This window comes from Hypomesus nipponensis, chromosome 27, assembly GCF_054491055.1.
Source record: "Hypomesus nipponensis isolate SF chromosome 27, ASM5449105v1, whole genome shotgun sequence".
Classification (NCBI taxonomy): Eukaryota; Metazoa; Chordata; class Actinopteri; order Osmeriformes; family Osmeridae; genus Hypomesus; species Hypomesus nipponensis.
The window spans coordinates 4,352,485-4,364,767 of NC_140387.1; the positions used below are offsets into that span (position 1 = coordinate 4,352,485).

Below are 12,283 nucleotides of genomic sequence, written 5' to 3' on the forward strand. Positions count from 1 at the left end.
CACTTGCATGTTTTTTTTAATCTTCTTTTGTATGTTTATATTGTTTTAATCATCGTATAAATGTGAATAAACAAACAAACAAAATAAGCAGAAACTGAAAGATGGTGGTCAACAAAAGCGGGAGAAAGAGATGGAGGCACAATCAGTATATGGCTAATGTTTTTGCTCTACATTATTTGGGCCTTTTGGTGCGATGTTCATCATTTGACACCATACTTGAGATCGAACTTGAAGACTACTTGAGATGGTACCTGAGGTGCACCAGATCCACACTTTCAGACTCTTTCCGATTGACTACTGTGAGCAAAGCGATTACCACAGAGCTAATGCTCAGAGATTTGCCCTGACAAAGGGGGGAAGATCTGAGGCTGAACTGTGGTGTTTGCCTAGCTCAGCTGGCTTTGATTAGCGTGTTTGCTCTCAGATTTAAATGGACTCATTTACCGTCAACACTGCAGGCATGACTGGAGATCCTTGTAGCTGTGCCAAGCTTGTTAAACAAACAGTGAGTTTGTGTGTACATGTGTGTGCGCGCTCATGTGTCTGTCTGTCCCTGTGTGTTGCGGGATAAATCAAGGATTTTTGCATGAGCTTATTATCCGTTGATGTCATCTTTTTACTCATTCATATTCTTACTGTAATCCATATTGTGAATTGGTGACAGTCCTGTATCGAACAACGCCAGTAGTCGGGCTCCTTGGCAGGAGATTAGTCCTGGGCGCAAGGGATCCAAAGCCTCCTTGGAGGCTCGCTTGTAGGAGTCCTGATGGCTTTCTTAAAATACAGTGACTGTTGGGTCTATGATGTAGAGTCCACCTGACTGAATAACAAAAACCTGAATATCCTGGCTGGATGTTATCTTTGCTTTATAAACTGCATCGTCAAACCCTCATGCCTCTGAGAGAATTTGACTACTGTGTCTGAACAGGTCTTGTTTTGTGTTGAGGTGTGACCCAATGTCTAATATGCCTATAATTATGACAATAAACTGATAGTCACCGACGTGTTCTAGTCCAGATGTGGACCACAGTGGACATCTATGATACACCATGTAGTTAACAGATTCAAGGAGCCTGAAAGACAATGAGTGCACACCTTGATTACAAGAGTAATGTGGGTGCTGGTATACAATATGAAATAAATAAAACATGAATGCATATGTTCATAGTTCATCTTCAGAAATGAAGATGTGCTATGAACTAAACGCTCATATGTTGTTGGCTTTCTTACACTGTATTTAACACTATATCATTGAGATGTAGTAGTGTTGTTAAGTAATTAGGAGGTTGTTGCACTGTTGTGAATTTTTGAAATTGGATGACTGTACTCTGCGATGTGGCTAGTAAACGGTCGTTCCTTGACTGCCCGGTTAGAACTATACACTTCTGATCCTTCATCTTCTGCTGCACTGTCTACATGCACTATTTCTACGTCACTGTATAAAAGTGTCTGCTAAATGAATAAAATGTAAATGTAATCTAACTAAGAATTGTTCCTTCTGATAGTTATCACTGCTCTCTTCCTCCCTGGGTGGTAGACAAACAGCCCTCATCATTTTCAATGGACTTCAGATTAGTAAACAACATGATGTTGCAACTCAAACTACACTACCTCTATCAATATTTATTTAGTTTTTCCCGTTAACTGTTGTAACAGGTATGTGTTTATGAAGTTTTAAATCAATCCCTTATTTATGTAAAATGATTTATATGATGTAAATGATGTTAGTATTGTAATAATATTGCTTTCAGATATATATTTTTTTAAATTTCTATCCTGCCATTCCGCCCTCCAACAAACTCAGACACATGTAATCAGTAACAATCTTGGCTGTGGTGTGGCAAAGATTCAGACACCTGTCATGTACAAATCCACTTTAGTGGTGTAGTAAAGAGATACCTTGTAATCAGGAACCTACCTTAAGGCCTGCACACTTGCATCGCTTCTCTATGCCAGTACTAAGTTCTGACTTCAGTACTCTGAGTCAAGGTAATAGTCTTGTAACCTTGTTGGAAGTGTCACAAGTTTTTCTTCTGGTTTTACTGGTGCGCAAACCAGCCAGTTCTTTCCCAAAAATGATCAAATAAGGGCTGGGTGGTATAAAGTGTAATAATTTGAATGCAAATTAAAAGTTTGTGTCCAATAAAAACATGTATTTTATCAACATTTCTGTTATCTTTTATTATTCTTATTTTGATCACTACAGTTTGTACTGTGTGGAAATATGAACGTATGTTCACCACCTGTGGAGAGTAAAATGCACTTTCAGTGGCTTTTGAGTTCTCAGATTTTGATTGCGCATTTTGCTGGGAACGTTCCGAGTATGGGTCCACAACGTCTCCGCAGGGTTTGAAATGATTAACAGTGTGTGTGCGCGGGGCTACATAAGCAGAGGTGGACTCTGGATAGCTCATCCATCTCTGAGCAGGATGTTCACGATGTGGACCTTCTCTGCTGTGCTTGTCAGCGTCTGCGTTCTGTGTGTGACCGGGGCTGTGCTCGGAGAGGAGGAACACGTCACGTAAGTGCTGCACATCGTCTTCCTTACACTTACATTTAATAGACGCTCTTATCCAGAGCGACTTACAGTAAGTACAGGGATATTCCCCCCGAGGTAAGTAGGGTGAAGTGCCTTGCCCAAGGACACGTTGTCATTTTGGCATGGCGGGGAATCGATCCGGCAACCTTCTGATTACTAGTCCGAATCCCTCACCGCTCAGCCATCTGACTCCCACTCCTCTTGTTTGCAACGGGACCAACGAGTTCACCTAAAACAAGCTCAATACAGACAAACGCACACATGCTTTTCATTTGAAATATGCTTTTTTTGCTACCTAAAAGATATATTTTAAGTAGCATTTCTGCCTTTGTTATTTTGTGATAGAGGTAGTGTAGAGGGGGAAATGTATGGGTGAAAGAGAGTGGGGATGACATGGGGTTGAGGACCTGTGCTGAATTCGAACCCAGGCCACCGCGGCGAGGCCCCAGCCCACATATACATTTAGTCATTTAGCAGACGCTCTTATCCAGAGCGACTCCCGGTAAGTACAGGGACATTCCCCCCGATGCAAGTAGGGCGAAGTGTCTTGCCCAAAGACACAATTTGCACGAAATACATTTGTCTGTTTGTGTATCTGCATGTATGTGACAATGTGTCTGTGTGTGTCTTTGTGTGTTTGTCCCCTCCAGGCCCAAGCGGATGACAAGGGATGCAGAACCTCCTGAAATTGACTGTAAATGGACTGCCTGGACTGAATGGACAACGTGCAACCCCTGCACCTCATCACAGGTAGGCACTTCTCCAGAGCTCAGCTGTTTAGGATAAAGGGTATTACCACCCCGACAGCTCAGAGAGAAGGGGTTCTATTTCAAACACACTGTCATCTTGGAGGAAAGATCTTACAATTACATTTAGTCATTGAGCAGACGCTCTTATGAGCGACTTACGGTATGTACAGGGACATTCTCTCTGAGGCAAGTAAGGTGAAGTACCTTGCCCAAGGACACAACGTAATTGGGCACGGCGGGTAATCGAACCACAACCTTCTGATTATTAGCCTGACTCCCTAACCCTCTCATCATCCCTAATCGAGTCCACCCCGGACTGTACTTTCCTGTTTGTTAAGTAACGTAACATAAAGACAACAAACGTTTGTGTGTGTGTGTGTGCGTGTGTGAGCCAACCAGTGTTTATTTACCAATTGTTATTATAGCGTCGTTCCCGAGGAGTGGAGGTGTTTGGCCAGTTTAAAGGAATGTCCTGCCAGGGGTCCTTGGGTGAAGACAGGCAATGCACCCCCGCTGGAGCCTGTGAACCACCACCTCTCAAACCGTGTTCGCAAAGTCAATTTCAGTGTGATTCAGGTACAAATACCCACAACGTAATGCCAAAAACATCGCATCCCGCAAAAAACGCCCATTTCACACAGACCAACAAATATCCGATCAGCCAAATGCGTTTCCAACTCTGTCTCTCTGTCTCTGCGTGCACTAACTGTCTCTCCCTCTCTCTCTCTCTCTCTCTCGCTCTCTCTCTCTCTCGCTCTCTCGCTCTCTCGCTCTCTCGCTCTCTCGCTCTCTCGCTCTCTCTCTCTCTCGCTCTCTCGCTCTCTCGCTCTCTCGCTCTCTCTCTCTCTCTCTCTCTCGCTCTCTCTCTCTCTCTCTGTCTCTCTCTCTCTCTCTCTCTCTCTCTCTGTGAAGGTTATTGTGTCATGAAGGCTCTGGTATGTAATGGAGACTTGGATTGTGACGACATGTCTGATGAGACTTGCGACAATCCCGTGCGTCTCCCCTGTGGCGCGACGCCTCTTGATAACAACGAGCAGGGCAGGACGGCAGGATATGGGTGAGGACCTCTAACTGTTATTTGATAGGCGGCACAGTGTCTCACAACAACAAGGTCCTGGGTTCGATTCCCTCTTGGGGCGCTGTAGCGCAAAGATCCCCCACTTAAAAACGAGCAGAACAGATGAAGTGGCTGATCACATGCAGGAAGGACGGCAGGTTGGGAAAAAGAGAACACATTTATACATCCGACACCTTCTGTGTGTGTGTGTGTGTGGTTGTGTGTGTGTGTTTCCCTGCACTCTTGTGTTGTACTGTTAGACAAATTGTCTTCTTCTACCCTCCAAGCTCCAATAAGAAGGCCATAGATAGAGAGAGAGAGAGAGAGAGAGAGAGAGAGAGAGAGAGAGAGAGAGAGACAGAGAGAGAGAGAGAGAGAGAGAGAGAGAGAGAGAGAGAGAGAGAGAGAGAGAGAGAGAGAGAGAGAGAGAGAGAGAGAGAGAGAGAGAGAGAGAGAGAGAGAGAGAGAGAGAGAGAGAGAGAGAGAGAGAGAGAGAGAGATGTTTCAACTCCGTCCATTGATCATTGTCTTCCACGTGCAGGCGGGAGAGAATGAGAAAGGGAGAGAGGGAGAGAGGGAGACAGGGAGACAGGGAGACAGGGAGACAGGGAGACAGGGAGAGACAGTGCTTAAACCCTGGTTGATCTTTCTGACAGAATCAACATCCTTGGAGTAGATCCTCGCAGCAACCCTTTCAATAACGATTTTTTTAACGGGAAATGCATGAAAGTGATGAACCCTACGACTAAGAAAATGGACAGGCTTCCATGGAATATTGCCTCTCTCAACTACGAGGTCAGTCACTACTTACTCATTTACTTAAATGGACTCAGGGTTAAGCTGTATTCTTGGTGGATGCGTTGGTGCAGATTGTTCGGGTAAACCTTTTTGACTTCAGTCTAATCCATTTTCTCTGTGACAACGCGAGGCCCTGTGAGTTAAGGTTGAAAGAGATGATCCATGCCTGAGTTAATGGTCTTTTGAATTCTTATCAAGACTCGTGCAGAAGACCTTACATCTCGGGAGATCTATGAGGATACACACTCCCTGATCAATGAAATCACAACAGAGACAACCTTTTCTATCGGAGTCGGTGGGTCTCTGAAATTCAGCCCTTCGGAGACATCCCAATCGAAGTCAAACACAACGGTGTCAGGAGGCGTGAGTGCTGATGTGGACTACTCCAAAAAAAACCTGCTCAAGGAGATTACGGAGTACAGCACGGTCAAGGTAAACAGACGGGGGAAACAAAGGACTTCATAAGATAAAGATGGAGAACTGGTGGACATTTATCACTTCAGATTCGACGTCAAAAATGTCTACAACAGTGGTTCTCAAACTATGGTACGCGTACCACTGGTGGCACTTTCTACTGGTACGCAGAGGAATCTCCGAAATATTTAAATACCTTAACCATGATATCATTGAAATGTGATTTAAAATTGATGCTGGAACAAGCTACTACCTGATTGTTCCCGGGTAGCGGCGCACGCAAACATCCACGATAGTTACTGCGTGAACTGTGTGTAGCTCAATGGGGTAGGCTTACGCTACTGTTTTTAACGCCGGTCATCACGGTGGTACTTGGAAAGTCAAGTATTTTCTGAGGTGGCGTGGGGCGACAAACGTTTGAGAACCACTGGTCTACAAGATAGAATCATGTCTGGTGACACGTGCACATCGTTATTCATGTGTATTCACTCTCATCCTTTTTTTGTTTCTGTCCAATCAGAAAAGGAGCTTTATACGTGTGAAGGGAAGAGTGGTGTTGAGTAAATACAGGTTGGTCTCCCATGACCTAGAGGTCACAGATCGCTTCCTTAAGGATGTAATGAGGCTTCCTTTAGGGTACGAGAAGGGCATGTACTTTGCCTTCATAGAGGACTACGGGACTCACTACACTAAGAATGGAGTTTCTGGAGGAGAGTACGAACTTGTATACGTTCTGAATCAAGATGCCATCAAGGAGCAAAGTATGTCACAGCATTCGTTTCCTTTATTCAGAATTCACAACTGAGGACAGTCTCTTTGTCACAGCTGTTTTACATTGTGTTTCCAATTTGATACACCTGTTCGCATCATCTTGCCTTTGTAGAAATTACGGAAAGAGAGGTCCAGGACTGCGTCAAAGTTGGCCTCAGTGGCGACTTCTCCATCAGCTCCGGAATCGAAGGAGAAGCCCACATCAAACCGGATTACTGCAAGAAAGTCACCCCCAAAAATACAGGTGTGCTACCGGGGTTATTGTATCAATGTTTCTATCCACTTCAACCACTGAGATGTCTTTGTGTGCTCACACCTGCTACTTTGCTGTGTTTAGACACAAAGGAAGGAAAAGCCACTGTGGATAAGGTGTTGACTTTCGTCAGGGGCGGCACCACCGAGACCGTAGCCATCATGAGGGCCAAGCTCGACAAAGACGGAATAATGGACCTGGACACTATTCGACAATGGGCCCGCTCAATTGCCGACAACCCTGCTCTCCTCAAGAGTGAGGTGGGAGACAATCTACCGAGCTCTGTCATCCTGTCATGAAACGAGTGCACTGATGGCCCGGTTGGTCGTTATGATTGTTATTATGACAATTCACAGGACATTGGCCGGGTTTCCCAGATTCGTTAAGAAGCTCTTAACGCTAAGAGCTTCTTAAGAATGTTCTAAGAGCGTTCTAGAACCTTCTAGCGCTTTTCGAACCTTCTTAAGAAGCTCTTAGCGTTACGAGCTTCTTAACAAATCTGGGAAACCCGGCCGTTATCATCTGAGTCTCGTCAATGAGACTGAGGCTCGTTCGAAGTTCTGCGAGCCAGTAAAGACTGTAAAAAGATGAGTCATAGCGGCCACTCTCCTGTTTCTCCTTGGCAGCCAGAACCCATCTACAACATCATTCCTGTCAGTTTTCCTAACGTCAACACGTTCAGGACCAACCTAAAGCAGGCCATAGAAGAGTACGTGGCTGAGTACAACGTCTGCAAGTGCCTGCCCTGTCACAACGGGGGCAGCGTGATTCTCATAGACGGCAGCTGCTCGTGCCTGTGCACCTCTGAGTTCGAAGGAATGGCATGCCAGACACTCAAGTCTGAGAAGAGTGAGTAGTACCGTTGCTTTCGGACAACGTTCCGCATTTTCAAAAGATGCGCGCATTTAGTGAAGAAGTACTTTATGTGAGAGCAGCCGGGAAGAACAGGGGTCTCTTCCTTTTAGAACCATTTTACTTTGGATTCAAAAAGTTTCATTTGACCTTGGCCTTGTTGATCATAATGCGTGGGAATGGTAATAAGCTTCTTTTCCATGTGAAGGACGGCCGTCATCTGTGACTGAGAAGGGGAACTGGGCTTGTTGGTCAGCCTGGTCCAGTTGCAGTGGAGGTAAAAGGCAAAGGACCCGCCTCTGCAAGACAGGCAAACTCTCTGGCGCCACCTGCCTGGGAAGTCCAAGTTCTGAAGATTACTGCTAAACCTGAGTACACACAAACACGACACGGTTTGAGATTTCACTTTTTGGACTTTGGACACGCGTAAAGCGTTACATTTCCTGAAACAACTTAACATTCCATACATCAAAATGGTGTGCTTTTTGGAGGGACTGTGGCTAAAATATCATTGCTGTGGTAAAATGAAGTGATTTGGAAGTCGGAACTTTTCATTCAACTGAAAAAGTATGAAAGAGCCACACAGATGAACCAGTACTTTTCAACGGGGTCAAGTCCCTTACCTGTAGTGGAGAATCTGTATCCGTCAAGATGTGTCACTGTATAAGATAATGAACTATACAGTCTTAATAAAAAAGTATTTGCCTCCTTTCATTGTCAGTCCATCCACTCTCCAGTCCACCTAAAGCAGTGTTGGGTAAAGTTTGCACTGACGGGCTAATAACTCATCTTTGAAACACGGACACATTCCTGCAATCTACACAGGAAAATAAGAACCAGATGAGCTGAAGCTTGTCTTGAGGGCTGGATAGAGGAAGACCTGACACAATAGGCAGAGACAGAATGATGGTGGTGGAGGAAAAGAGTGCGTGCTTGTGTGTGTGTGCGTGTGCGTGCATGTGTGTGAAAGAGAGAATGTAGAGAGTTTGAGGAGAAAGTGTAGGTGTTATAAGATTTGGAGGTGACATACAGCTTGGCTTTATCTGCGGTGATCAAGTAAAAGAAAAATTTAAAGAAGATATCTTAGAACTCTTCACTGGATAGAGTTCAACCAGACTTTTTTCTCTTCATGGAAAATCAGGCTTGGGTAACATTTTGCTCATGTCTTGTGTAATGTTCGTCAGATCATTTGACACAGTCTGGAGTTTGTATATGTGTAGATCCAAGAGTTTAAAAAACCCCTGTACGTTTATCTGACTCTGTTCAGACAAACTTGTGTCTGAAGTACTACAGTTCCCCGTTTTAATCTGTTACCACAGGGCTAATACCCTGAAACCTGCACTGACAAAGGGGGGAAGAGTTGTGGAAGAACTGATGTTTGCTCAGCTCAGCTGGCTTTGATTTGCGTGTTTGCGCTTAGATTTAAAGTAGGTTCATTTAGTCATTTACCATCAACACTGCATGTTTGATCTGTGCCTGGACGAAGCTCGTAAAAACAGTCCCAAGTGTACGTGCACTGTATGCACGCGCGCACGTGTGCGGAGATGCGTTTGCACACACATCTCGTAACCGCCGTGAGCGTCGACGCAGTTCGAAAACGACCAAGACCACGCACGCTCAGGGAAAAGCCTGCACGGACTCTCGGTCGCGATGCGCTCCCCTTCTGACACGCTGACATTTTCTGCTTTTCTCTACCCCTGGACGGCAGACCAACATCCCCCCACACCCCCGTTTTTCCCCCTCTGAGAGAGGGCGCAGAGAGCCGAGAGCAAGATTGGAGGGGGGGGAGGAATGTGTGATGGATGAATACCTAAGAGCCAGCCGCTAGGGGTGGTGGCCTCTAGCCTTCAGGATGTCAGGATAATGAAGTAAAGCTTTGGGTCTCTATTGAGCTCCAGGGAGAGGCCTTTCACTCTGGCCCGCGCTTCAGCCTCCACCCCATTATCTTAGGCTAAAATGTTTTGTTCTCGCTTCACCTTACAACAAAACGGTTAGCTCAAAATAATGAACCTCTCGCCGTCAATAGACTGCCTGGTTCTCTGTTTACTTGTGTTGTTTATCTTTCGTTTGAGGGTGGCAGAGGACAGAACTGTTTGTCTTTGAGATGTTCAACTGAAAGTGAGGAAAGGGTTTGAGGATTTTGCAAGGTTTTTTTCCGAGTGTTTTTCAGATTTTTTCCTGGATGTGAAGGATCTTTTAGATAAATACATGTGAACCGTTCAAAAAGGTGCTCGGAAGTTTCCAGAATTAAGTTTCATTGCCTACGTAACAGAAGGCACACATTTAAAACATTTTCAAACAGAAACAACACTGAACAAGTTTTTATAGGAATAATATATTCAATATATATTATTGCAGATTGTCCAGAACCAAATTCAAAGTTTCTAACCTTATTTGAATCTGGTATTTGAGTATTATATCTTCTATTGAACCCACTCTACCATTGCAGCTCACTGATTAAGTAGAAAGGGCCACTCATTCTTTCGTTTGCTCTCAGAAAGTGAGCCATTGTTGTCTCATTGGACCTAAACACACAGCCTGTAGTATCGGTGGAGGAGAGGTAAGGGGGATATTTCTTTAAGACAAGTCCCTCAATGGTGTGAAAGGAGCCCCCTCACTCTTCTAAACGGCTGGACACAGTTGGAGTGCCCCCCCCCCCTGGGGTCAGGGAAGCCATTGATGTTTTCCAGGGCTGCTACGGCAGATTACTCCACACAGCTGTCCCAGCACCGTGGAAATGAAGTTATGCTCCGTGTCAGCAATGTTTTGTGTTTTCTTCCTCCTTCTCCTCTTCTCCAAACCTACGCTTCCCTCACTCCTTTCAAAAGTTACCCCCCCCCCCCTCCCCCTTCCAGTCCCCTTCGGCTGGGCGGCTGTAGGGAACGGCAGGAGCCAATCAGAGCCGCCCACAGCTGGGCTCCCATCCAGCCTTCCCAGATAGGGAGTAGTTATCTGATTGGCTGGGGTGCTCTGCGTCTGCCTCATCACTCAGGGAGGACTGAACTGAACAACATTCTACCCCCCTCCCCCTCCCGACCCCTATCCCCAAACCCTTCCCCCAAGGCCCTTAACCATGATAAATCAACCCCTCCCCCGCTACGACCCCCTCTCACCTTTCCAGAAGCCCCGGGGGGAACTGATCCCCCTCCCTTCCCCTCTCTCTCTTTCACACACACACACAAAAACATACATAAACACACACACACACCTATCTGATTTAGTCGCTGAGGTTTACTGACCACTCAACCATTTTGTGGGTGAGTTTGTTTATTCTTCGGTCGAATTCTGAGAGACTCAAGTCTATTGGTATAGTTGATGGACAGCAGGTTGCCGGTGAAAACGTACCAGAGTAAAGTAGTACTTTCACTCATGAGCAAACACACCTGAAGAGAGAGTGAACTTAGCTTTCATTACGATTTGAAAACAGGCTAAAGGTTTGCGACTGGGAAATCCAAGCGCGTTTTCTTCCCCCGTGTCTTTTTCTCCATCTCACATGGTTCCTTGGAGGCACGGGGAGGAAAGCGATCTGGATTGGGAGGCTGTAAGGCTGGCTGATCTCAGGAGAAGGCTTGACGTGACAGAATCAATGTGGCAGTTTGGAATTTGAAAAACCTTTCTGGGAAGTGGGACTGGGGCTTAGAAGAGAAAGGGAGTCACCTACATGCATTAGTGACCACCGTTAGTCAAGAAGGGAGAAGGCAACCCAAACTCTTATCTCAAAATGTAGACAAATCTTTTGTCAGAGGAACACTGAGGAATGTACTTTTATAACAGGAGGCATGTGAAGCCAATGCAGTTTTATAACCTCTATTTGCATGCCAAACTTGCACTAAACCAAACTGTCACCAACTTATCTTCATTACACAATGGGACAAAAATATTGTCTGTCGACGTAGAAGATGTGGTCAAAGCTTTCAGCTTGAAAAAAAAAACATCTCGACAGCAGTGAGTAACACTCTATTCACTGAATGCTAACTTCACATAAAGTAAGTCTAGTGGTCAGCCTCCGCTTCAACTTACTCAGATAATATAGGAGTGGTTTGTGTGTGCATGCATGTGTGTGTGTGAAGGGGGTGAGGGGGGAAGGAGGGGAAGGCCTGTGAGTTATGATGAGGCTATTTTAATGAAGTTCTGGTCCCTGCAGCGAAAGCCCCTATTGACTCTATCCTGTTTCAGCATGGGAAAAAACAACTTGCCTATTTGCCACTGGTGCCAAAAGTTAATTGAAAACATTTCTGGGGAAAGTATGGTTTTGGGGGCCCCGTATGACTTTCATTCCTTCATTATCCCAAGCAATAATAAAGAGGCATTACAATTATTAATGGTCTGAGCAGAGGCCTCATTTCTTAAAGCGGCAGTACCCTCTATTGTGGCTTATAACAAAGGCCCATAAATGCATTCGCCACATCAGTTTGACAAGCTAAAAGAGCTTCCAAGGTTTGCATATTTTTTCGTTTCAGAAACACAGGAAGCCGTTGGAACACTATATATCACTGGGTTCTTTTAGGACAGTCAATTTAAATGTCTTAACAACCCAAAGTGCTGAAAATATTTTGTTGTTTAGCTACAGAACCATGTATTGTTACTATAGAATTAAGTAGTTATGACGTTAGTCTCTTTCACAAGAATAAAAAATAATTGCTGCCCAGTTTGTGTTTACGACATACTTATTTAGCAACTGTCAGAGTTCCTCAACTTAGAATCAATCAAAAGAATGCCCAAATTAAGTTTGGTAAATAAACAAAATGTTTATAAAGTATTCAACAAAAAGATGCCAAATGTACAAATGGTATATACACCGCTTCATAAAGAGTTCACATGCAGAGCCATATCAAATTCTTTACCAGCAT

The 12,283-nt window shown here is 44.8% G+C and overlaps 1 protein-coding gene across 1 annotated transcript; it reads left to right on the plus strand.

The window, feature by feature from the left end:
- The first annotated feature begins 2,392 nt into the window (after positions 1-2,392).
- Positions 2,393-8,142, plus strand: c9 (complement component 9). The gene is made up of 11 exons (XM_084693791.1): positions 2,393-2,521; positions 3,190-3,289; positions 3,714-3,864; positions 4,201-4,345; positions 5,002-5,140; positions 5,342-5,575; positions 6,078-6,318; positions 6,441-6,572; positions 6,666-6,841; positions 7,208-7,430; positions 7,642-8,142. The coding sequence occupies exons 1-11, from the start codon at positions 2,430-2,432 to the stop codon at positions 7,797-7,799; spliced, it is 1,791 nt and encodes a 596-aa protein (XP_084549917.1). The 5' UTR covers positions 2,393-2,429; the 3' UTR covers positions 7,800-8,142.
- The last annotated feature ends 4,141 nt before the right edge of the window (positions 8,143-12,283 follow it).